General features: G+C 46.3%; 1 protein-coding gene across 3 annotated transcripts in view; it reads right to left on the bottom strand.

The window, feature by feature from the left end:
* Positions 1–200: 200 nt before the first annotated feature.
* CAPN15 (calpain 15) overlaps positions 201–27,062 on the bottom strand; it is an 81,109-nt gene continuing 54,247 nt past the window's right edge. The window contains exons 3-13 of one of the 3 annotated variants that reach the window (XM_088151006.1): positions 19,423–20,863; positions 16,320–16,528; positions 14,150–14,333; positions 13,468–13,691; positions 10,887–11,012; positions 9,421–9,573; positions 8,293–8,454; positions 7,306–7,532; positions 6,311–6,477; positions 5,865–6,043; positions 201–4,058 (exon numbers count right to left, since the gene is read on the bottom strand). In XM_088151006.1, coding sequence (XP_088007132.1) covers positions 3,881–4,058; positions 5,865–6,043; positions 6,311–6,477; positions 7,306–7,532; positions 8,293–8,454; positions 9,421–9,573; positions 10,887–11,012; positions 13,468–13,691; positions 14,150–14,333; positions 16,320–16,528; positions 19,423–20,863 — 3,250 coding nt within the window. In that variant the 3' untranslated portion in view covers positions 201–3,880. The remainder of the gene's footprint in view (positions 4,059–5,864; positions 6,044–6,310; positions 6,478–7,305; positions 7,533–8,292; positions 8,455–9,420; positions 9,574–10,886; positions 11,013–13,467; positions 13,692–14,149; positions 14,334–16,319; positions 16,529–19,422; positions 20,864–27,062) is intronic. The other 2 variants (XM_088151007.1, XM_088151008.1) reach the window with 2 other exon arrangements.

Genomic DNA, 27,062 nt, shown 5'->3' with positions numbered 1-27,062 from the left:
GCCAAGTTTAGCATACTGAGCAAATCCAACTCTGTAGCCTTCCAAATGTGTCAATCTAAACATTCTTGGCTGTGCTGGTTAAAGGTGATGGAAGTTGTAATTAACACATCTACCAAACACCACAGTGGAGAAACATTATGTACACACACCAATTTCACTCTTTCAGCATCTGCATACCCCAATAATGTGTCAAGCAAGGCAAACAATTAAAAAACCAACTTTTTAATTATTATTTGGTCCTTTGGAACCTGAGCTTGAAAACCACTCATGGGATAATTCATATTATACAGGGACTGATTACAGATTTGATTTACAATTGATAAAATATCCTATGTTTTCTTAAGAGGCAGACAATATTTACATGATTAAAAATTATTCACAGCTCAGTGAGAGTGAACAAAAAGACACACCCAAAAAGATTCAAATAGGAAAAAATGGCAGACATAATTTTTGGACAGAATCAAAGCAAAGACTGAGGAAGAAAGAAAGACGTTTGGCCGTTCTGTGGCCTGGGATAACGGAGGCAGGCAAGGTGGAAGTTGACTCAGAGCCAACACAAAAAGGGCAAAAGAGTGGAAGAAACAAACAGGGAGAGGAAATTAACTTCCTTTCCGTTGCTACCTGAATGGGTGGAGAATAAATGTTATAGGTAGGAAGATGATAAGAGATTGGCACTGCTGCTTCATTCCCCAAGTCCAGGCAATGCCATATTAGCCCTCAGTTCAGCCATACCCTGTCCTCCTGGAGGTTTCCATGCTGTGCTGATATTTCTTGCACGTCAAAGCCCTCCTCTTCCTTCGAGTTATGGCATATCAACAAACCAATCTGGTTTTACACCAGCATTAATTGTTGTAACTTCCCCCTAAAAATCTGGGAAATGTTAAGTTTGGCAAAGGTGTGTATGTATATTGGAAATGGTTAAACATTCCTACCACCCACCTCGCTCAAAGTTCTCTGGGAAAAATGGCTATTAAAACACATGGAGGCTGCGTTTAGCTCTCCATGGAGAGAGAAGAGTATTAATCCCAGGTCAAGTCATTCCTGCAGCCTAGAAGCTTCAGTTCAACCAACTCTCTTTGTCAATGTCCAAAGGAATGTCAAAATCGGAAGGATCAGGTTGACGGTGACCCTTTGGACAGTCAGGTGAGCAAAACCAATTGGTCAGATTTCCTAGAAAGGGTATTCATAACATCAGCCCACTTCATCCTTTCCCAATGCATCTCCACAGCCAGCGTTCGCCTGCCACCAAAGGCCATTCAACTAGATTTTCCCAAAGCCACTGCGAGAACAAGGTAGCACGCATGAAATGTTGACCTTTCTGGGCACAGAGCTGCCACTTTGCACTGGCAGGTCTTCCTTTTCTTTGTCATCTGTGTGGCCAAAATTTGCTCACTCCATCAATTTATACCTTGCTTTAGGGGAGGACCAGAGAATCCCTTTTATTCTACAGAATACAGGATTCCCTGATTGACTGGGATCTATCAACTCAACACCAAAGAACAAAATTTAATGATGTAGGAGAACCTATCCAGTTCCAAATTTACAGCTGCTACTTCTAGAGAGGAGCAGGCACAGCACCTTCTTAGGGATACCTAGATACTCTCACCCGTTTCTTCCTTATCTGACTGGCACTAGTTAATGCTCTCTCTATGGCTCTGTCCCATTTGTGACCAGCCCACAAAGGTAAAGGTTGCTTGGTCTGGTGTTTCCTCTGCAGGAGATTCCAATAGTCAGGGCTGGCAATGACTGTTGTGTTGTTGCTCCACCATGTGGTAGACAAAGACTCCAGAGAAGATTCAGCCACTGCAACTATGGCCAAATGTTGACAATTTCATTTCCCTTTGGTCATTTTACATGCCAACTGGCCAGATTATGGCAGGGCACAACTCCTCCCCTTCTCCCAGCCCCACCCTTGCTACCCTCTGGCATCTTCTGCCTAGACAGAGGCTGGGGAGAGGAAAGGGGCTTATCTCCTGTCTGCAGCAGATCTGAGATAAACCCTCCTCTAGATGCCTTCATCAGCATAGGGGCAGAAAAAAATGGCAGAGGCCAGAGGGGGAAGAAAAGTCAGTGAGCTAGACAGGGGACCATAAATTCCAGGCTCCTTAGGCCTTTTTAGGACAACAGAAAGACTCATCTGCTACTGCTGAGTCCCCAAAATTTTTGAGTATACACTTCCTCCGATCCTCTCTCTCAAGATCAAGAGCGCTGGCAGGAAGACGCTATCCCTGCTTCCCTGGGTTTGAACCCATCACGTGGACTAGAAACCCTGTCCTGGATACCCTGTTCCCGAGTCTGAACTCCACAGATCTTGATGATGCTCAGCCACCTCCTGGATACCTCCCGACATTCTGGCAGATCCGTTTGAAGCCCAGTCTCTCCCTTGCAGGGTTCAGCTGGGCGTCATGGGGGGAGGATGGAAGAATCTCTCCACGTGGCTTCTTAAGGCCTCTGCGGGAGGCCGAGCATCCAACTGCAAAGACGAATGGCGGAAAGTAAAAGTGCTAAATTCACTCGACGTTTTCAGGCAGGCTCGCCTGTCCCTTCCCAGTTAGAGCTAAGCCTGGGAGCACGGAAGGCACAGAGGGAAAGTCAGTCACTCACTTGTTCTCCTCTCCTTCCACTGCTGATTTCTGGCTATTCTTTCTTGGGGTGGGGGGGGAGGGGCCAGAAACAGAAACTGGGAGGGCTCCCCCCCTTAACAGGCAGCTAGAGGGCTTGCAAGGGGAAATGGCTTTCTCAGCCCTTCCTAAGGGCTGAGGTGCCATGTGCTCGTTTCCTTCGTTACAGCCCCAGCTGTCTGTCCCCAGCAAACACACACAGGCTCAACCCCTCTAAAGGGGTTGACAAGGACACAAGGACACAAGGACAAATTAAAAGCTTCTGCTCTTCCCAGGTGGATAAAGCGTTAGCTGGCCAGCCACCCAAATGGCTGCGTGTGCCTCTGTTCTTCCTCCACCCCAGGGTGGGGGTGGGGGTCCCGCTGAGGGGACCAGGGGCAAGAACTGAAGCAAAGACCACCAGCTCGGCCTCTTCAGCTCGGCTCCATTTGGTGGAAGCAGCAAGTCCCTCCAGGAAAAGGCTGAAGAAATAATGCACCACTGGCCCACACGGCCTTCCCTCCCTGCCCCCAAAAAACTGCTGCTTCCACCTGTTGCATTGGGAGAGAGCTGGTTCATCGTGGGCAGCCTGCTACTTGGCTAGCGTGAAACGCTGCTCACCCTAGGCGACCAACCAACTGCACGCTGGTTCTACCCAGATGGATTTACATACCCCATCCTCCTGTGAACCTTCAGTGCCTAGACAACCAGTGCTAGGAGGGAGACGAAATCCATTTGGCAACCCAGTCCTTCACCATCAGCGGAGCAGGGGATCCTATCTAGCTCCTGTATCCTCAACCCGCTGCAGCAGCTGCTGAGACTATTCACCAGGAGGGAAGGCAGACACACAGACAGACACATTTGCCAGAGGTATATTGTTGCAGCCGTAGGATTTTGGGTGGCTGTGGGAAGGGCCATGTCCCTGGGCCAAGCAGCTGGCAGCACTCAGGCCATTAATATGCCAGAACCTGGGAGTGCATCCTTCCCCAGGCTCTAGAATTTCCTTGCTCTCCTATCCTGACAGCAGGTTTGGATAAAGTGCATCATCTGTGGGGAAGGGGGAAAGGGGAGATGGACTTTCAAGAGGGGGGGGGACCTGAGCAGCTCCCGGCCTAACCCCAGGGAACAGGAGGAGAGGTGCTTAGTTGAAACCCCCAGTTCGTCGGTCCTCCTTAATTCTGATGGGCTCTGTACAGACGGCTGGGGCAATGCACGAGACAGGCGGGATCAGAAAAAAGGCAAAAGCAGAAGAAGAGGGGTGGGATGGGTGGGGCCATTTGTCATAGTGGCCGGGGCCCGTGAAGTCCTGCCACCTCGGGGGTGAGCAGGGGGTTGTGCGTCCCCTTCGTTGACATCCAGTCATTCAGGAACGCCTGAGTGGCTTTGCGGTGGGCCAGGCGGTGGGTGATGGAGAAGCCGGCATTGCCTTCCAGCTGGGACAAAATCACCAGGACCTGCCTGAAGGAGGAGAGCAAAAGGGGAGGGGGGAATGGGAGAGGGAGGAGAGAGAGAGTTTCTTGAGTCTGCAGAAGAAGTTAGTAATCCAGCCCCTGAAGTCACTAAACTGCTTGCAAAAAAGCTTCAGCCAATATCTTGCGGGATCGCCAAACAGTGCAAAAGAGTGGTGTTCTCGTCTAAAATCCCAGATGAGATTTTTGGCATTTATAGGGATTAAGCTCCCTGTAAACCACAAAAGACAGCCAGTTTGGTGTAGTGGTTAAGGCATCAGGCTAAAAACCAGGGACCCTGATTTAGTCCCGCCTTAGGCACAAAGCCAGCTGGGACCTTGGGCAGTCACTCTCAGCCCTAGGAAGGAGGAGGCAAGGGCCGACCACTTCCAAAATCTTGCCAAGAAAAATGCAAGGACTTGTCCAGGCAGTTGTTAAGAACCAACACTGATTTGAAGGCAAAACAAACAAGCCACAACCCATCAAGGTATTCTTTCTTTTCATCTGAGTTCACCAAATCTTATGACATTTCTTTTTACCCCTTTACCCTGCATTAAATGCAGTTATTTAAAAAAAAAATCTTTACAATTCAAATAAAGATATACTGTAGCTCAGTGGCAAGTTCACCAAGAAGCTGGTTGAGAATTTCATTTTCATAGAGCAACATTTAAAAAGAGTAAGAGAAACAGCTTAAGGAAGTAAGTGAACTTCATATCAGTCTAAATAGATCTGATGATCTTGGAATATTTTAATCACATTTATATTATTGCCCTATTCCTGAAAAGCATTCTGACCATTCAGGAACCTGGTTTTTGGTTGGGCAACTAGTCCCCTGGTTAACACATAGCCTCCTCAATCATGCATCATATTTTTCAAAGGCTTCAAATTTAAAATGGGCTGGATTAGGTGATTTTTGTGGTCTGTTTGATGATTTTAATGCCTAAAGATCGATGTGACAAAATATACGTCTCAGTATGGACTGGATGAAAATTAAGGTTTGACAACCAAATTTATCCTTGGCCAAACTTAATTTCCAAATAATCTTTAAAGAACATTGTGTACAAGATGCTTCTGATCACCTAATTTAAGGGTCAGGAGTTGTGGAAGGAGAAGGAAGCAGGATGCTAACCAATTTCCCCTTGTCCCATCAGACATACTGAATCTTTGGATGAAAACATAATTGTTTCCCAAATGTCAACAGAGCAGATGTAATATATGTTCTCTTGTAGCCGGAGGATCAGTTGGGCAGGCAAGTTTTTCAGTGGTTCTGTATAGGTTTAGTTTCTACTAGGAGACACGAACACAATATTTCTGGCAGTAAATAGCAGGTGCCCAGAAAACCAGGATCAAACACTTGTGAAGCTAAGCATCTGCTCTGCTGTTTATTGGGCAGGCCCTGCCTTTCTCCTCCACTGTCTTATTATGGGACATTAGGACTTGCCAATAGGGCAGTTTCAGTAGCCAGTTTGGTGTCGTGGTTAAGGCATCAGGCTAGAAACCAGGAAACAATGAGTTCTAGACCTGCTTTAGGCATGAAGCCAGCCGGGTGACCTTGCGATGGTCACTCCCTCTCAGCCCTAGGAGGCAGGCAATGGCAAGTCACATCTGAAAAGCCTTGCCAAGAAAATTGCAGGGACTAGTCTAGGCAGTTGCCAGGAGTCAGTACTGACTTGAGGGCACACACACATACACAGGAAAAAAAAGTAAAAGGCTGACCAGGGATCTTGGTTCTGCTTCGTTCCACTGCTTCAGCATTCGATTGCACATCCAACCAGCCATCTCCTTGCACCACTATTTTGCATTTCAAGGCTCTCACCTGTGCAATGGTGGCACACTGTCCTGCGTTTTCAAGCTGCCCCGGGTTGACACAACATTGAAACTATCTGTGCAGTCACACTGGACGTGGAGATAGGACTTGGGGTGCCGATTCTCCACCACAACAATGAGACCGGCCCAGCCGTGCGTCAGGTAGTAACAGGTCATCCCTTCACGCCCCTGTTCCAGGAAGAAAAGTCATCAGCCTGTTTCTCTGAATGGGTCATATATCAACAGACTGATATATGTAGGGACAAGGTTCACTCGTTGCACTAATGGGTGGATCGGTCAGCAGGGAATTCAATGATCAGAAACTCAGAGAATTGAGAACCATTTTTATCTCCTTCCTCCTAATTTTTTTTTTTTTAATGACATTAACAAGAACTGCCAAACCAAAATCCAGATGTCAACTCTGATCTTTTCAATAGAACGGCCACCAACACCTACCTCATGCCGCTCGCCCTTGTTCTCCGTGAGGAGAATGATGGCATCGGCCAATGTAGTCGATTGGGCCTCAATCTGTTCTACCATCACGAGCCGGGAACTGTAGATTGCCAAGATGTAGCTGGAGACCTCAGTGGCTGGGCATTCACTGCCAGAAGTAGGGCTGGATCCTGAGAGACGTGGAAAGATAGAGAAGTAAGGCTGGATTCAACTGCAGCAATGGATTGCATAGGAAACCGTCCCCCGACAAGCTTTACACCCTGCTGCCATCTGATACTCCTTGAATGGTGTCCCTGCAGCTAGTTTAAGAACAAGAGCTGACTCTTTCTCCAGGGTAAGACCTCCACTCTACTGCAGTATTTCTCAACCTTGGCAACATTAAGAGGTGTGGACTTCAGCTGCCAGAATTCCCCAGCCAGCATGGATGGCTGGGGAATTCTGGGAGTTGAAGTCCACATATCTTAGAGTTGCCAAGGTTGAGAAACACTGGTCTACTGAGAGCCAGACATGCATGGAGGGGAGTAGGATCCAAAGACCCTCCCTGTCTGAAGTAAAGAATCAAGCACTCTCCTCAGCAACCAGGAACCTCAGGTTTTTCAGGAAAATGTAAACCACTGAATCATTTAATTGACTATTTGGTGGAAATTCCTTTTCACCAAAGAGAGTAAATGTCAAGGGAGAATTAAAGATGTAAGGAAATAATTAACACAGATTTGTCAGATTTCTGTCCTGCTTTGCCTCCAGGTGCAAAAGGCTTCCTACTCCAATGATGAGCCCCACAGAGAAAATCTCAATGACAGGTGACTCCCATGAGTGTCTGTGGCTGACTGAATAACTGAACTTTGGACTCCCCAGTTGCTTTTCAACAACCGACACTTCACACTGACGTCTGGACAGAGAGTCCTTGAAAAGATGGAAGAGGGCCTTTCCTTCAAGCTCTGGCATCTTTCTACTCCCTTTCAGTCCTACCCTACAAGCAAGCAACCCACTGCTGTCACCTGGGCCTGAGGTGCCCGGCACCGGGGTAGTCCAGTGGTTGAAGGCACAGCACACCACAGCGTACTCGCCCGGCTCCAGCATGATGTCACAGTTGACAAACTTCTTGACTGCTCGCCTGCTGTGGGCCATCAGGCGTCCCAGGCTTAGTTTGCTGCCATTGATGAAGGTGGCCCGGAACACCATGATGCAAAGGTCAAGGAGGTGGCTGTCCACTGTGTCTGAGCGTCTGACAAAGGACAAGAGGGAAGGGGTGCAGCTCAGCGGCATGGCACTTCTTTTGCATCTAGAGGATCCTGCAGGTAGAACTGGGAACCACCCAGCCTGAAACCCTGGACAGATGCTGCTGGTCAGAGCTGACCATATGAGGTGTGATGGACTGTATACTTGACCTTGGGTTCAAGGCAGCTTTCTACGTGTTTATGAAGTAGAATCCAAATCAAATTCACCTGCAATGGTGATCTACACGATTAGGGTGGAGTAGGACAAGAGAAACTGGAATTCGCTAGGCAAAGAAGATTGATACCATAGACCACCCTTCCCCAAATTGGTGTTCTCTGAATGTGCTAGACTGCAGTTCCCACACTTCCATGCTGGCTGGGGCTTTGTGGAAATTGCAGTCCAATAGATCTCAAGGTCACTAATTTGAGAAGACATCCTCTTTGATAGGCTAAAAGTGAGATCAAGCCAGCTTTCTATGATACCCTCACACCACCATTTCTATAGATCTATCCTAGATTCTACTCCTAATCACAGTAGAGCAAGCTGGAGTACAGAGAACTGGGTTTAGGGTAATGGGGTGAAGAGCAGAAGCCCTGCTCCATGGAGGATGACCAAGGTAGGCTGCCTCCTCCTGGGGTGAAACAAGCCAAAACTAGGATCTATAAACCACCACGGCTGACTGTGAAACCAACAGGAAGTGCAGTTTAATCAGCTGGATGGGCTAGAGCCTTGATTGTTCACCCAACTGGCTTGATCTGCAGCCTCACCTGCTGCCTTCCTGGAAAAGGGCAAACTCCAAAGTCGCTCGCTCCAGCACCGTCAGTGATGTGACTGTTATGGGCCCATTGGCCTTGTTGGGAAAAACAGCCTGCACACGCACTTCGTGCCAGTCTGAATGAAGCTTGCAGATGTCCACGGAATCAAAATACCTAGCAAGAGAAACCAACATCTCTTAGCCCAGGGAATGGACAGTCAGAGTCACATGTGGTTGCCAAGTCTCTCCCTCTCTCTCTCTCTTTGCTGCTCTCCACCAGAGCCCACTCAAAGCATAATGGTTGAAAACATTGTGTCAGGAACCATCCACAAACTGCAATTTATGTCCTGCAAAAGACTCAATCTCTCTTTTTTAAAAAACCAAGGAATTCTTTTATATCTTCCTATAAACACTTAGGGGCAAAACCTGATTCCTGCCATAGTTCTGCATGCTCTACCCTGTAGCCTTTGGCCTTCAAGAAAGGTTCACTATAGCCCACTGGTATCAAAAGGTTACCCCCTCTGCATTAGTTGCCAAAGCAGCTCTCATCAACAAACTCAGTCCCATAAGGCAGTAATTCAGACTATTTCCTATACAGAAGGTGCTAGCACCAACTCTTTCAACCACAGCACCATAACTTTCCTTTCCTTTCCTTTCCTTTCCTTTCCTCTTTCCTTTCCTTGTTATTTCTGATTCCAAAGAATTAGAAATAACTTTAAACTAGCCAGTGAGTTGATCAGGAGCTCAGAAGGACAAAGCATGGCTATTTTTACCACTATTATTTCATCTAAAAGCAATGGAAGCACCTGGAGATCATCTCTCTAACATGACCTTTTAGCACCTATGAAGATTAGTGGTTTAATCTAACCAACCTTGTAACATATTGTGGTCTTCTTAAAGATATATCTTTAACATCCCCAAATCATGTCAATAAAAGAAAAAAAAACTTTAGAATGACAGCCTTGGGTTCAGTAAATATTAAAATGGGCATTGAATGAGAAAGTATAACCTTCATAGGCTGCAGAGTGGCTGCAGCAGACTCAGGAGGCAGCTGTACCTTTTGATCTTATTTGAGACCCACAGCCTGAAAATCCAAACCTCCAAGGAACTCAAGAGCACAGCCAGCTTCATTTGGAAATACCTGATGAAGTCATTATACTCCATCCAGAAGACCCCCTCGCTGCTCCCGTGGGGCATCAGCTCGTGACGCAAATGGGGCGGCCAGTGGGACCATTCATCCGACCAGCTGCCATTCCAAGAGAAGCGGCCCCAGGGATTACGAAGTCGCAGCAGTCTGAAAGTGTTTTGAAAAAAAGAGGAAGATGGGTTTGGGCCTGAGCTAAAAGCGAGGCATAAGCTCTTCACCAAGTTGCAAAGACTGGCACCGCTCTGCCTTCCACAAAAGATTAAAGAGTTTACAAAGGATTTGATGAATGAGCATTTCCTCTGCTGCTGTAGGATCCGATGAATTTGATACTGGGCATGTTTACTGAGAAGTAAGTCCTGCTGTGCTTAAATTGGGAAGTGTGTATAGCAGTGTTTCTCAACCTTGGCCACTTGAAGACGTGTGGACTTCAACTCCCAGAATTCCCCCAGGCTGGCTGGGGAATTCTGGGAGTTGAAGTCCACACGTCTTCAAGTGGCCAAGGTTGAGAAACAGTGGTGTGTATAGGTTTACAGCTTATACTGCTAAAAGCCAGCAAGAATGTAATTAAAACAAAAAACAGGGCTCCAACCTGATTTAAGAAATGTTACATCATTGCATTGGTTTCAATTGGTTTATCTGGTGGTTTGAGCATATTTGCAGATGGCTCAAAGCCATATTCCCGAATCAAAGGAACTTGTTTCTTTATTTTAGATGGTTCCCAATGATGAATTCTTTCTCAATCTAGATGGTTATTTTGAACAACCCATGTTTGGATTTACACATAAGGCTAAGCTAATATCCGCTTAGCTGAATTAAAAGTTATTCAGCAAGCAATTACAGCTTGTTCAATAAACCATGGCTCAGGTTTAAATTCGAACACAGTAATTCAACATTTTAGAATCAAGAGGGGCAACTTGTGGTCCATAGGACCCATCCAGCTACAGGTCATTTTTGGCAACTTCTCAGCCAATTTCTGACCACGGTTGGTAAAAATGGGCTAGGTTGTTTCCTACCAGTTCTGAGGCTGAAAACGCTCAAAAGCTTCACATAGCCGAAGAAGCAACAAAATCCAGCAACCAAACCTTCTAATCCCATGTGAGAAACTATGTCTCCCTGTTCCTGTAGCCCCATAGGTTAAGGCCAGACTCAAAAGGATGCCCACCCCTATTTTAAACAGAGGTCTGCCAAATATTTTGAATTGAACCATCTCCAATTAGAATGCCCTTCTTTGCATGTGACATGGGCTCTGCACTGGAAACAGCCATCTTGAATGCAACACGCTCTATCTGAAATAGAAAACCGAAATGCTCAATCCAGCCCATTTTGCACTCAAAACGGATTATTTCACAGCTGGTGGGACGCTTCAAATTTAACATGCTTCAATCTATACATCCCTAATTTTAAAACAAGAGTCTGTCCATGAGCAAAGGGGCCACAATCGTCAGCACGACCCTTTTTACCTGCATCCCTGCACATCCCGCACATCCAACACAGAGTACGCATGCCGTGGGCGAAGACCCATACTTTCATAGGCTGCATCATCCACCTTCATGTTGCCTCCTCCGCACGATGCTCCCATGAGAAAACTGAAGAACGACAGAATGGGAATAAAACATGGGGACAGCATGAGAGAAGAAAGAGAAAGGACCAAGATCTAGGCCAATGTTTCCCAACCGTGGCAATTTCCTGGGGTGTGGACTTCAAATCCCACAATTCCACAGCCATCTTGGCCGTTGATAAGAATTCTGGGAGTTGAAGCCAACCCACCTGGAAGTTGCCAAGACTGGTTGACTTTCTGTGCAATCAACTAATGGGGAAGGGTTTGGAGAGCTGCTAGTCTTATTTGAAAGTTAAGTATTAATCTACATTTTCCAGAAATATATTACTTTTTAAATTTCATCATGGTTTACAAGAAAGAAGAAAAAAGCTGACCAGGATCATGAAGACATGTCCTGCTTCCCTGACCCCTGAAAGTTACACAACAAATATTGTGATTGCTTCTTAGGACTAACCCACATGTGGCAAAAGGAGTTGGTAAAATCCTATGGTGGACTGCCCCGCTTCAAACTGGGGTAGGGATGCTATTCCTGAACAATCTCTTTTTCTGTGGGAGGAAAAAAAAACCCTCTTTGTGAATAAAAGAGCAAAAAAGTTCCTTTGTCTAGTATGAATCTGTGTCAGTCACTTTTCATTGAATGAGTCCAGTGGCTCAAACTGGGTGGCTAGGTTTAATACTCGGCTCAAAAGTAGTCATAAATACTTAACTGTTTAAACATAAATGAAATCCTGATTCCCATCCTCCACTTTTGGGGGTGGGGGGGCAGCTCTAGCATGCCACTCAAATACCAAATGTAGCCCTTGGCCCTGTCATAATTGAGCACTCAAGTTTTAACAGGAGCTCCTTGGATTAACAGCCCATGGAGGGCATTATTGGTCTCTGCCATTCAAGCTCTCCATGGAAGGGAGAAAAAAGGAAGAGGACCCCATTAAGTTACTCCATTCCTCACATCCACTGTCTCCAAAACCCCACTGAGCAAATCATCCCATCCCAGCCTTCCTTCGGGTTCTTCCCCGCCTTTTCAAAAGTTGCTCGGCCTCTCTCAACCTCCAGAGCAAAAGCAAGAAGCACCCTTTGTGCACCAAGAGAACTTGTGCATAAGTCAACAAAGACATCAACAGCAAGAGTTTGCTCTCTAGGACTGCAGGGCTGTAGCAAGAACCCTGGCTGTTCTTGCAAGGGACGCCTGAATCAGAACCGAAGCACAGAAATTCAAGCCAGGCTAAAACAGTATATCTATTTTTGTGCTACGGAATGGAATAACGGAGGGTCTCTTTCCAGAAGCTTCAAGCTTTTATGGTTGCTAGCTTACCAGAACATTAGCCTGCTTAACTCCTAAGCCCTGAACAACACAGGATGTGCAGATATCAGGAAAAGAAGCTTTTCAGAGACAGAGATCAGGAGGAGTTCATGCTTGTTAACGTGGTGACAGCATCAGCTAAAACTTGACACATGATACCTCACATAATGGCCACGGAACTCCCATGTTCTACTACAGCATTACAAGTCACTTAGACTGACCCAAATACAGATTTAATAGTCCATATCTTAGACACCCACACTAGCAAACATCAGAAGAACCAGGGACAACTACCTTCTTTTTCATTCTTTCCAACCCAACAGAATGTTGGAAACAAATTATGTAAAGGGGGTCAGGACTCCATCTGTCTACCTATGCAATTACTCTCCAAAAAGAATAAAAGTTTGATGGGACCAAAGCCAGCAAAAAGAAGGATGAGTTTGAAACTGGGCCAGATCTGGCTGGGGGCTGGAGAGAGAGGGGGGAACCCCCCCCCCAAATTTCCCCAGCCATCCCTAGGACAGTGGGCATAGGCTTGGAATGTCATTAACTTCTCCATTCTCAGCCCGTCTCACTTCCTGGTCATGTGACCTAAAGTAGAACCATGTTTAAGGGCTTGGAAAGAATTCTGGAAGCCACAGAAATTTCTGCAGGTTTCCCTAGCTTGCTTTCTTCTTGGGCAGCCTACACAGCCTGCCATGAATCCTGAGCACTCCCAGCACCTTTTGGTTTAGAAAAGATCTCGAAAACTGAGCCTGGCACTCCAGCACGGCAGGGCAGACAGGGATACATTGTCTCTGCAGGCAGCTGAAGGCTATATTTCCCCCAATCCCACCCTTAGCGCTGCTATTTTGTCCCCAAATTCCAACAGAACTTTTTTCTCCTTCTTTTCCAGATGCCCCCTGATTAGCCACAGGTAGCTCAGAGATGTGTACCCCCACCTGTCATTTGGTGGTGGTGGTGGGGAATCATTGTCATGATGACAGGAGGGTGGACTGGAAATACATTTTTCCTTCGAGGGAACACCCGAGGGGAAGAGCCCATTTTGCACGCCCTGGTCCTGGTGATGAACTATTGCATCCAAATGCAAGAGGGCTGGCAAAGGGGCTGGACTCCCTTGGCCTCCTCCTAATATGATCTCTCAGAACTTAGAAGGAAAGCCCTCCCTTCTGCCTCGTCTTACCCAGCCTCCTTAGAACTCAGCATTTTGGCCCAGATGAGGTCAGTGTCAATGGCCTCCTCACGAGGGTTAGTGGAGCTGACCTGCAGCATCAAGCTCTCGCAGGGAGCGCCGGTGAGCGTAGCCAGGCCTTCAATAGCACGCCCCGCTTGGAGGGCAAAGTACGAACCATGGAGTTTGGCCAGGGCCTTCTCAATAAGAGCCACCCATAGCTGTTTCCTCTGGGCCTGGGAAATGAACACAAGACACGGAGTTGGAAATACAGCTGACAACAGACTTCTGCACCTGATTTCTCATTCCTCGAGTCCTAAAGTTTGCATTCCGTCTTTCCTTGACTTCTGAGATTTCATTAGGTATCACACATTCCTTCAAACTCACTGTGGTATATACATAAGGACCAGAGATAATTCTGTACCTGTAACCACATTCTGTTTGTTGGTCTTCTGCAGAGCCTCAACATAAAGTGACCTCTGCCCAGGCTGTCTAAGCCAGCTTTCTGCAGCATGGTGTCCTTCAAATTCCACTCAACCATGCTGGTAGTTCCAACGCATTTGGGGAGCACCAAGCTGGAGAAGGCAGCTATTCCTAATTTTCAGGAGGTTTTCTCCAAGAACATCAAGCAGAAGATCTCTCAGCTCTCAGAGTCACCTTGATACAGCCCCCTTCCCCAAATCATGGCACCAACCTGGGAGAAGAGGAGATAGCCACACTCATCACAGGGCAGCATGTCGTCCACTAGCACAGTGGTCCAGGTGCCATCTTTGCATAGCCGGACCTGGTAGGCCCCCTCTGGGCACATGGTCCGTGTGATCATGACCCTTTCCACCAACTCAGGACGCTCTGCCAACACTGCCAGAGCACTCAGGAACCTAAAAGAGAGGGTACTAGTTGGGACTAAGAGGATTGGTAGCCCAAAACATCTGAAGGACATCAGGTTGCTTACCTTTTGTTATATATTAGCTTGATTTATATCCTGCCTTTCAACAGTTTCCCAAGGTTACTTACAGAATATAAATATTACTATAGGTCATTAAATAAAAGACCCAAAGCATAAGCAATGGCATGTTGCTGGGTGTGATTCTGAGGCACACACTCTGTTTATGGTGCCGTTCACCAGACCTGGCTCAAATACCAGCATCTTACAATACAACCTAGAATCCACATAGGATTTGGATGAGGGACAGGGAGTGGGAGGAGGCATGGCCCCTTGGCAGGCACATCCATAAGGAGAAGGCTCTCTCCAGTCCTCGACATTTGATTGCTTGATAGAAATCCTCTCATTTATTTGGATGTGGTAGCAAATCCTGGGAGATCCACTTTTGTTTATTTTATTAGAGGTCCACAAACATAATCAAGAGTAAAATAGTAATTCTAGGGAATGTGTGTGGTGGATGTATACTGAAAATTAAGAAGCAGGGTGCGCTAAACAGATGGCTCCACCTAGGAATTTGTTTTCAATGGTTTGGCTCATGGTTCCTTTTGCACAAAATCAACTCCTTCTTCCTAAGCTTTCCTTATTTCAGAAGGAACAACCCAATCAGTGATGTTGGGTCTCTGCTGCCCTGAAAAGTGGCACACTTTGGAGGCCCTTTGTACCTCTCCCTCTTCACCTCTGCTATCTCCACCTTCAACACCATCTTATGCATAAGCATAAGTCCCCTCTTTTGAAGCTCTTCTATCTGAGTCCTGGTCATGTGATTCATCTGAAGACCGTTAAGAGGTCTCAATGCAGTGTCCAGTGAAAAAGAATGTCCACCCTGGGAAACCTGATGTATTCTTCACAATGGCATACAGTGACATGAGAGGGCAGCCTCTGTCTATAGTCAGCTAAGTTTAAAAAAAGGGAGCTGTTTCAATAGATGGCAGCACCTGACCAACCTTGGCTGGACTGAAAAATAGCAGGGTCAGAACCAGTTAGCCATTGGATGGGAGCCCTCCAGGGAATACCAGGAGTGTGGGAATTGATAAAACATCCAGGAAGAAGGCAAGGGCAAATCTACTTTCAAAGTGTTGCCAAGAACATTACACAGATCTGTCCATGTGATCACTAGCACTTGAGTTGGACTCAAAGGAGACTGGACTTCACCAAGACAAATGTAATTACGCAAGACCCAAAAATAAGGGGCAAAATGAAGCCAATAAGTGGAGATAAAAGTGAGAGAGCAGGAAGCTTGGGAAAGACGATCTCACAGAGGAATGTGCCACAACCGCACTTCCCTGATGCAACACACATTCTCATCTCACTGCGACCTCACCCTTTCCCAACACTTGGGGAAAGAGCAAGGCTGGCACCTGCAAAAATTATCTAGAGGAGGCAAATGTCCTGGCAAAGCAAGGCCACCAACCTATAGCTCACGTGCAGCTAGCTAGCCCTTTTACAACCCCTGAAGCCCCCAAGAACATACTACTGAGTTCGGGCCCCAGCCACTGGATAAGATGGCACAATTTCCTGCTTATTTCTGGTGGGAAATTAAGAGAAGCAGGAATCTTAAGTCTCCAATGGGATGAACACATTATTAGTTCAAAAGAAACAAACAGGCCTGGTGTCCTTCAAAGCAATCACTGCATCATGGTTTCCCCTTGCAGTCCTTGGCTTCCAAAGAATTTATAATAAAAATGTGTGGCTTATTGGCTGGCAAAATATCGCTTGCTCCTTGCTTTAAAGGATGTCCTGGCCAATGTTGCGAACAGCTGACCTGCTGCAGATAGACCCACTATCATGTCTTTTATCTTTGTGTTTCCAGGAGTAAGGGTTATGTAGAACACACTCCCCACTTGGTTTGTAGTGGGCACTAATGTGGCATTTTGGCAGAAGTAATATCAATAAAGGCACCTATCTGCTCTTTGTTTCTTACCAGCAGTTTCCCAGGAGCCCCTGCAGGATATCCGAGGGTCGGGGTGTCCGGAAAACTGACCACTTGACCGAACGGTCTTTGAAGATGTTGCAGTTAATTTCGTGAGGCCTCAGCCACTGCTTCACTCGCTGCTGGACGCTGTCTCCTTCAGGAAAGCCAACTGACTTGGGACCAGGGGGAAAGCTGTCATCCACAAAGTTGACCTTGTTCTGCAGGTACAAAGTTTAAGAAGTCAAGGCAATTCTTTATGGGGATTCAGTTCTACATATATGAGCAGCCCTGCTGCAGGCTGACATATGTGAGGCCCCAACAAAATTTAATTTTGTCTTAAGGCCCATCCACTTGTTTTTTACAACCCTCCCCACTTTCTAGTGTGTGGTCCTGCAAATAACACTACAGCAGAGACACGTGTTTCGTAGGGAGGTCCTTCTGGAACCCCAGCAACAAAGCTTGATCGTGGGAAGATGCACCCCCAGCAAACTGGTGGGACATCTATTAACCCTGCAGCCACCAAAATGGTGGGGTATTCTGAGCTAGCTAAGATGCTGAATGATGAACTGGGAAGTCTTTAGTGTGAAGAGATGGAGTTGGGGATGGAGACATGATTGCCAAACTCATAGAGATATGAGTCCGGTGTACAACAATAAAACAAAATAACAATATCCCAATCACCATCACCCCAACAAGAACAAAACACACAGTTGGGCCACCCCAACATGTACTCTACTCCCCAGGATAAGCCCATCTCACATCTTGGCTGTATGATCTTAGCCAAGCTAGTCATTCCAGCCTCAAACCTCCCCCCACCTGCAAACATGGTGAAAATAATACACAACTATGTGAAAGATCTTCTATAACGATGAGAGGGGGACATATACTGTAAACTGTCTTCATGGAATTTCATCAATTATTTTTTGCAGGGGCTTTGATCTCCTCAAGATTTTACTGCACTTTTATATCAATGTTCTGATTTTCTAGAATACCATTCTGCGAGCTTTACTGAAAGACAATTGACTTTCTTATTCTCCTAGGACTTGTAATAAATGTGTTAATGCTGCTATGATTTTTTTTTAAACTGCTGCCTTTTCTTTTCGGTACTGTTTTAATATTTATCTTACTGTTTTATTTTGCATTTTTGCATGAAATGTTTTAATATATGTTTTGATTTATTGTTTTAACCTACTGTTTTAAACTCCAATTGTATGTTAATTGTAAATTGCTCTGAGAGCTGTTTTAATGGGAAATGCTGTAAATTAAATTAAAGCTGTTAGGTTAAATTAAATTAAATTAAAATTGAGCAATCTTTTAAATGAATAATAATAGCTCTGTCCCCATTTCTGGGTGCAACTCTTACAAAAGATTCAGACAAACTGGAAGAGATGCAGAGAAAGTCACCTTCAATGATCAGGGGCCTGGAAATGAGATCTTCTGAGGAGAGTCCTAAGGCAATTTGAGTACATTTAGCCTTGAGAAAAGATCATCGAGGGGCATATGATAGCATTTTTCAAATACTTGAAAGGTTGACCCACAGAAGAATCTCAAGACCTGTTCTCTCTCATCCAGTGTGCAGGACACTGGTTGAATGCTCAGAAGTTTAACAGCAGAACCCATTTCCAAGGGAGGTAAGGAGGTCCCCACTGCTGGATGTGTGCAAAGAGCAGCTGGACAGCCACCGCTGGGCATGCTTCAATATGGGTGGTGTCCAAATTTGAAATATAAATAAAGCAAGCAAGCAAGCTTCTTGCAATGAGCAGGGGTTGGAGTTTAAACAGCCTTAGATGGCTTCTAACTTGGAAATATGGCTGCCATGCAAGTGAACACCATAGAAAGGCACCTGCTACATCTTCATTTCCCTCTCCATGAAATGTCTAGGAAAAGGCTGTCTAACGCTTTCTGGAAAGGGCAGGGGGGTTGCATTTCTTTCAGGGAACCCAAAGAGTCAACTTAAAAATGCCAACGCTGTCGTTCAGCTAGCAAGGACAACGCCCCATGCAAAAGCCACCTGCTCTTCCTGAGCAGAGCTCCTTCTGAAGCTGGACAGATAATATTTTTTTCCAGAGACATTGCTTGATGTGGCTTCATTTGCCACAGGCAACTGGAGAAATAAAACAGCCCTTGATCATTAAAGCTTCTGTACGGTTAGTTATTAATAAGTCTGGGAACGGACTTTTCCCAAGGCAGCCAGACTTGCAGGCAAGCTAACTCTGAAAAGCTAAGTCTGGCAGGGAGGGGGACAGAGACGTTAAACGTGTATCAACGGGAACTTGGGGTCCATCAGAAACAAAAGAAGTGGGAGTCCTTTTCAGCCAGGCGTTAGCTCTCACACTTTTTTGTACCCTGCAGGAAGGATGGCAGTGATGTTATGATGTGAGCAACGTGAATGGGGATGAAATTTTGGGATCTTTTCTCCGGTTGGGGGAGGCTAAGGGGCTACGGTTTAAGGCAAATTATGCTTCTCAAGAAACCCTGAAAACCAGAAAAAATAGATCTTTTTTCTATATTATGTTTTAGGAGGTCTGGGGATATACCATAAATGTCTTAGGGTTCCATTTTGCCCCTTAAACCTCTCCCCACAAGCCTCAGTCCCTCCCCCAGAACAGGTCCCTACACGATGAGCCCATTCACTCTGCGAGGGGTGCAAACAGGTGCCGCACTCTCAATCTTACCTGATCTGGATCACCAGCCTCTGCATTTCCCATGATTGAATGTTATCAACAAGAGACATTGTTTGCGTTTTTCCTACCTGCATACTAAGAATTGGTTTCATATCAGGAAACCAGTTCTTAGCATGCAAGTAGGAAAAATGCAGACAATGTCTCTTGTTGTTGATAACATTCAATCATGGGAAACGCAGAAGCTGGTGATCCAGATCAGGTGAGATTGAGACAGCAACCCAGTTGGGTCAACCTCAGCTCAGTGATAAAGACCTGTCCTAAATATTGAAGGTCCACAGGTCCAGTCCCTGACTTTTCCTGTGAAAGGGACCCTTCTATGCTGGAAAGTCTGGAGAACTGGGGTCAGGACAGGGATGTGTGTGTGAGATCAATACCTATATGCGCAAGGTGCAATTGCTGACAAACAAGAGGTACCCACGTCAACTCACCTCTTGACAGAAGGAGACAATGTTCTCCCAGAGGGCTTTGGCTTCCCCCTCGTCCGTCTGCCGTCGTTTTTCCACATGCATGCTCTCACGCCGCCGAAGTGGCTTGGCACCCTTGCGCTGTGCCACATAGACTTGAGGAGTGTGGCAGGCGAGGCAATGCTTGGCCTTGAGCTCGTTGAGGAGTGTGCAAGCAGGGCATGACCACTGGCTGGATCGTTCTGGAGTGACAGGGGGCTGCAAGGGGAAAAGGCGAGCTACTTTGCGGGCAGAGGGAGCTCTGGGGCCACAAGCTATGCACGTGCCCTTGTCTGAGCCACACTCGGGGCACTTGGGAGCCAGGTCAGTCTGCACGCCATGTTCCTGGAAGCCATGCAACTTGGAGGAGCCACAGGCTTTACACTTCTGAGAAGCTGTGGGGTTCTTCAACGTGCACTTGGAACAGGACCAAGTGGTGAAGTCAGGGCTGGAGGGGCCACAGGGTGTAAAACGAACAGAGTCCCCGGTTAAATCAATAGTGTCACTGCCCTTCTGGCTGCTGCACGCCTCACAGGCTTCACTCCCTGAGGTGTTGAGAAGGGAGCAGGTGCTACACTGCCAGGGCGGCAAGCTCACTTCCATCTCTTCCTCCAGCACGCTCAGCCGCTTGGTGGCCATCATTTCCTGGAAGCGAATGGCTTTCTGCACGGGCGTTGGTGGAGAAGCAGGTTGGGAAGCTTCAGGTGCTGGTGGCTGGAGTTGGGGGGGCACCTCTCGGCGACTGCGGGGAACGGGGTTGTTTTGGAGGCCAGGGGAGAAAAGGCTAAAGGCTGGCATCTTCTGGCTCTCTTCCTCTACAACAGCAGTGCCTTGACTGGCAACTGGGTGGCACTCGGGGGTCTCAGTGGTGGGAGCTATCTGAAAGCCAGCAGGAGTGATGATTTCAGGGACAACCAGCGCCTCTGGAGGGATCTTGGGCAGGGAGAGCTTGCGGGGCCCCCCACATGCCGAGCAGGAATTAGCGACAGGGGTGTTGTGGAGGGTGCAGCGCTGGCAGGCCCAGCCGTCCGCCAGCCCCGCCTCTTCAGGGCTCTTCCCCCCCGAATCCTCACCAGGGCTCTCCATTTGGGGCATCTCCTCCTTGCAACTCCCCTTGGGTTCTACCAAGACAGTAGGCTTTGGCAGGACCCCATTGAGGATTGGCAAGGGGGAGCCTCCTGGCCCAGGTTCAGGGGTGAAGCCACACACCTCACAGGCCTCTTTGCCCACAAAATTCCGGAAGGTGCATCGGGCGCAGGCCCATTTCTGCTCCTCCACACTGAGGCGCAGGATGTGATTGAGGTCTGGCTTCTGTCGGGGGGCCTCGCAGATGGAGCATTGGCGCTGTCCCACGGGGTTCAGGAAAGTACAGCGGGTGCAGGACCATTCCCGCACAGTGGCCATAGAACCAGAAGAGTGGGTGTGGCTGAAAGAGAGGAAGAAGAGAGACCGCCATCAGAGGACACAGTAAAAAGGATCCCACGAGGGAGGACGGGGGCATCACAATCATCACTATTTTCAGCAAGGGTGGGGTACCTGTGCCCCTTGAGATAGTACTGGACTCCCAGCACCTCCAGCCAGTATAGCAACGGTTACCAATGATGGGAGTGAAAGTTAAGTGGTATCTCAGGGCCACCATTTTCCCATCCAACTTACAAGATGAGATCAGGCAAAGCTGACTTATGACCAAAGGTGACGACATTTCTGGAAACATATCCACAGAGAAAAGATCCTTCTGTTTACAAAAGCTTCTTCTACTCAGAGTAATCCCAAGCAATCCCCCTCATAGCATTTATTTAACACCATATAAATGTTTGCAGCCTTTCACACACACTTTCATGTAAACCTTGTAAAGCACACCGGTATTATTTTGAAGAAAGAATTGAATTGAGACATGGGCAGCAGGGTCTTGACTACAACCAACTAGCAAGTTTGGGAAGAGAGGAAATTTATAATAAGCCCCCTTAGCAACTCTCAGCCACTATCTATCTCAGATTTCCCTAAACCTGGGTTCCTGCAAATATATTGGACTACAATCTCCAGAATACTCAGTCAGAATTGCTTGTGCTAGTTGGGAACTGCAGCACATAACAGTCGTGGTCCAATCCTTAGAAGAAGCAGCTGAGCTGGGGAAGATGGATGTAGGATATACCCTCCGAAGCAGAGCGGTTCCACCTATCTCAAGGCTCATAACACAACAGGAGGAGGAGCCAGCTTGTCTACAGGATGTGATGTTGTGGACAAGCAAGTCAACACCTTTTCTTTTGGAGAGCAACTAGCATAGCCTGTATGCCATACTGCAGATGGAATTCCGGAGAAGGGCTCCTTCAAGGATGCAGGGAAAGAACAACCTGGAACAACAACATAAAGAACACCCTCTTCTCCAGGCACGGTTGCTCAAAAACATACCAATTTCAATATGAGCCTGAAGGTCTTGCAAGGGCATCCACCTAGCAGCTTCATACCCTCCAGCCAGCAGGTCACAGCTGAGAAGGTTCACCTGATCTGCTCCTCCCATCAGCACACAAGGCTGCCAAATATATCCCATCCAGATTGCTCCTGCCTATGTTGTTCTCCTGATCTTCCAAACCTTAGAAAAGATTCCTTCAGAAACTACTGTTCAGGATACTTAAAGATCTGAAGAAAGACTGCAGCTCTTCTGAATGCAAAACGGATTTTTTCCCCACTGAGCTATGGCCCCTTCTCAACACATTCATTTGCCAGAGGGAGTTTCTTGGGGGGAAAAGTCTGCTATTTATACTCATAGGCTGCACATGATATGCCAGATCAAGGAAGGATGGAAGAACTGCAAACATATGCCTTTTCCAGGAAAGAAATCTACAGTCGGCACCTCTGGAATAAGAGGAAATAGCCCTTTGAACACTGGTGGTGGTGAGCTATGGTCCCCATATTCCACTCTGAAGCTTTTCAGAGGCATCCGCTTGGTCAGTGTGAAAACAGGAAGATAGTTATACAAACCTTTGATCCAATCACCAGAGCCCTTTCATTGTTCTTAAGCAGTTAACTGTTGCTCCAAATCTTGCTTAAATTATTCAGCATTGTATTTTTTATTCATACTTTTCTTTCTGGGTTGCTTGTGCAAGACCACAGTCCCACTAGCCCAGCACACACATAGTCCCAGTTAGAAATGGCACTCGAGACCTGTTCACTATTGTCAGTATTCAGAATTTTAGAACTTCTAAGTGTTAAATCTGGTGAGGCAACAACTCACAGTTCTGAGGCTAGAGAGGACCATTATTTGAACACATCAAAGACACCAAGCCAATCACCAGGTATAACCAAGTTGGAGAGGGAAGAGGAAGAATTTAAATTCTGGAGCGTACAGATTTTGACTTTTTTGCACTGCAAAAGGCAAATTATTTCTGCCTATATGATGACATACCTCTTTGCAATGAAAAGTCAGATCTAGCTGAGTTGTGTCTGAAGTAAGCCTATTTCTAATAAGGATCTGGAGAGTGGAACTCATGGGGAATGTGGGCAGATGAGGACTAAGGTGGTAAACGGGCTCTCGCCAGCTGTCAGCACATGTGCGAAGGTGGGAGCTGAAGTGAGAAGCAGCTTTTGGCCCACGAATTCTGCGGGAGCTGCAGCAGACTACCACATGGACCTTTGCAGACAACAGTGGTACGTGGAACACATTTTAAGAATCCCTGATTTAAATATTTAAGAGAAATTTTCTCTGGACATTTCTAAATTGTGTTTATTAAATGTACACAATCACTGAACACATTGATTTTTTTTTTAGAGGAAAATTACCTAGCAGATTAAGCAACAATAAAAGCAAAGAATGACACCTAATTTCCATTTGTGTTCCCAATGAAAGATGGCAACCTATAAAACTTCACTCCACAGTTATTGCTGCTAGCTTGGAGCAGCAGGGAGAGAAGGAAGCAAAAAATGTGCAGGAAAGAAACAAACTCCACCAACACCCCAGCTCTTTCAGAAACTAAAGGGTTGCAATTAACTGTCCAACGGCTTGCTTTAGCTGGGTAGACTGAACCCAGAGACTGCCAATAGCTGAGCACTCCTGTATTCTACAGGCACACAATAACACCGGACAAAATTAAGTGTGCTTTGCTGTAGCGGAACACAGAAAGGTAGGAGACTGCCTTCTGCACGGTCAGACCATCAATCCACCTAGCTTAGTATTGCTCACACTGCTGGCCAGCTGGTCATGACTGTCTAATGCTGCAAGCGCACCGAACAGCCAACAACTGCACACTGTTCCTAATGATGTCCGACAAATTTCAAGTTGGTAATAAACTTCAGGACCACCAACTGCCTAGACAGGGATACACAAGGTGTGCCTCTTCCCCCTCCTCCAAGATGCTGCTGAACTACAACACTCAGCATACCTCACTATTGTCCATACTGGACAGCTACATATTTCCGCCCATGACCCAGAATGAGCAGGCAAGAGACTTAATCTGGTTTGTTTGTGGGGGAGAGGAGGCAAGAAAACCCCTTCCTGCTCCAAAAATAAAAAGGGGGGGGGGAGAACTATTGCAAGCTGACATCATCTGATGCAACCGTGCCCACTTGCTTCTTGACATCAACGTTCACCCCCAACTGTATTCTCCTCTTCCATCTTCCTGGCATTTTGTCTCCCCTCGCTGCTGTTTTCCACAGGACTTCTCCCTCCCTTCCCATCTCCAGCTGCCCAATTACTGTCAAGCCCCAAGATGCTGCTGCCCTACTTACAAGATCTTGCCGCCTGCCACACGCAACCTGCCAGACTACAGCAGAGAAGGAATGGGAAGGGAATCTCCTGGCTACCCACACTCTACCCTGCCTTTGTCCCTGAAGGCCATCTGCTTACTTTATTTTCTCCTACCTGGAGCCCAGCCAAAGTTCAGCCAGTAGGGTCAAGCAGTCCAAGAAGTCGCCGGCAGCCAGCCATTATAAAGACCACATCATGGGCCTACTGAATCAACCTCTCCTGAGATGTTTCTGCTGATGATCAGCAATTTTCCTGCTTCTCTTTATTAGTTAAACCTGCCTGGCTTCTGCTTGATGCCAGTCGTAATTGGCATGGGACAGCAGACATCAAACAAGCCACTGATGAAAGCCTAACATTCTGCACCATTAGCTGTGAAAGCACAAGGAGGAGAGGCTGTTCTCAAAACTTGCAATCCGATGGGCTCGGAATTAGGCAGGCCGACTTCAAGACACCTCTCCTCGGCCTCACAACTTCTCTGATGTTTATCCTATGTCACGGTTATCATAGATGTTTCATTATACGGTACAGCTTATTAAGTGTTCTCCAAAATATGATCACAGAGACTTAAGAGCTGTTGCGGTGTCATGATTAAGAGAGTAAGCTATGGATCATATTAATCTCTGGCTTAAATGTACAGTATCCAAGCTATACATTAACTAGATCAACCTTTTCTAACCTGACATTTTCCACAATAAATAACTGACCAGGATGTCCAACAGAATTCTTGGAGCCGTAGGTCTAACACCTCTGGAGAGTTTTATATGACAAAAAAACCCCTACACTAGATACTTCCTTTCAGCCCAAAGTCCTCTTGCCTACCTCATCTGCTGGGAGACAACGACTGGGCTAAAGTCACCCAGTGAAATCCATGATCAAAAACGAATCTCAACCTATGCTACATTGCCTCTTGATCAGTACAGTGTAATTCCATATTGGCATACTTTACCAACAGTAACTTTTGACAATTTTTACACCCCATGAAAGCTAATCCCAAAGTCAAGACCATAAATCAAAGATACACAAAATATTTTCTATAAAGATACCTGGCCTTTTCAGCAGGCCCACTTTGTGAGTCTATCTGAACCTCTGTCTTTAATTTCTGTGCATTCCTCATTGATCCTATATTGGTTTTTCATGAAATTTTAAAAATTTATTGTACACCGCCTTGAGTCATTAACATTTAGGCGGCCTTACAAATTACAGAAATAAATTCTAACCGTGTGATTGCAACACAGCCATAGGGGTAACTATGGAGCAAGTAAGGGGAAGAAAGAAAAATGCCACCATTTTCGAAGTAGCCACACTCTATTTGTTCCATGTCTTTTATTTCCCCAGTGATACAAGATTCTGCCAGTTAAGCTAACTTCCCAAAAATGAAAGTTATAAATACAAATAAGCTTTCCTGTGGTCTTAGACTAGCAATATCTTAATAAAACACAGTAAAAAAGGAGAGTACATAGGACAGTGCAGCGGCAGTCTCGCTCTGCTGACAGTAGCATCACGTAGCGAGTCCTTTCAGCTAAAAAGCAGTATGTGACAACTGCACACGTCACAGCTTTTTAATCCACCCAAGGCAATAAACACAAACATCATCTAGATAGCAAGTATTTTTGCTAATAAAAGTCACGATATCCTTAAGCAGAGAGAGGTCAATATAAAATTTGCATCCCCAAATCATGTGTTCAACTGACTCAACCTTCCTGGATTCACAAGGGCACAGTCCTTACGTGCCTGGGATGTTCTTCATTGTTCCTCTAGAACTGCTGAGGGGAGGGCACTGAAGCAAGCTCTGATAAGGGCTCAGTAATATTTAGGATGGGTAAATGCCTTTAGATAAACCACTGAAATAAGACTTTCTCTGAAAGATCAGCACATCTTGGAAGTTTGACTAAGTTCACCTTGTAGCTTATCAGTCCTTTGCTTAATTGTCCCCTTGGCTCAATCCAAGCTTTGGAGACCACCCATATGTTTGCCATTCAGCTACATATTATGCCAGCACTTGGATCTGTGTCCGACTAGTGCTGTTGACAGGAGCAGTCCGTGGGCATCAGGTCAGTCTTGACCCAGGTGAACAGCGTAAGTATACCTGCACTTTCTAGTTGCTTTGCCACTACAGCTGCCCTTATCTTCCCAACAATTTGGTCTTTGAGATGCATCCTTATGGAAAATATTCTGCTACTCCATATTGGTCAGCAACGTCTTTCTAAACCATTAAAAGCAAGACAACGCTGAGTATCTTCCAGAAGTTGGTGGCACATTAGAACATGCTATTGCCCAGTTCGTGCTATCCCTTGGATTCCCAACTGACATTGTTCACAAAAGTAATTCACTCACACAAGCTGTCTTCTCCCAGTACAAATCAGCTCCCAACATTTTGTCAGTACTGATTGTTCAGTACGTGAGCAAGAGAATACCACGCTGCCTTTAAATCTTCCTGGGATCCCACTGATAGTTCCAACAACTTTCCTGGAGTTCAGCTTTGCTAAAATACTCAGCCCAAATCCCCAATATCTACTACTACGAGAACAGGACAGCAGAAACTTGAAAAGAGCACAATGCGCAGCCAGTCCACATCATTTGAGATTCAGGCAGAATTTTCAAATGAAATGTGTGCTCTCCTCTGTCTATCTCATTTTAGATACTAAACATTTCCTTCCTGTAGCCACCCTATTACGCATTCTTGCCCAGGAATTTAGAAAACCAGAGTCTAAAAATATTCAGTACCAAAGTGTAGAGTTTAATTCAGCATTGCTAACAGTGGTATAATTTCCAAGAATCTTAGGACCTTCCAAATTTTCCCTCTTTGTCCAAGCTGCTGAGGTGACACCTCTTTTCTTTTCATAAATTAAGTCCTGGTTTCCTGAAAATTCCCTCATGCACTTCC

Source organism: Python bivittatus, unplaced genomic scaffold (genome assembly GCF_059951505.1).
Source record: "Python bivittatus isolate LINGU-HERP-01145 unplaced genomic scaffold, Pbiv_v1 ctg000640_np1212, whole genome shotgun sequence".
Taxonomy (NCBI): domain Eukaryota; kingdom Metazoa; phylum Chordata; class Lepidosauria; order Squamata; family Pythonidae; genus Python; species Python bivittatus.
The sequence above is the reverse complement of the archived record's forward strand: the minus strand, read 5'-3'. Positions and strand labels throughout refer to the sequence as shown.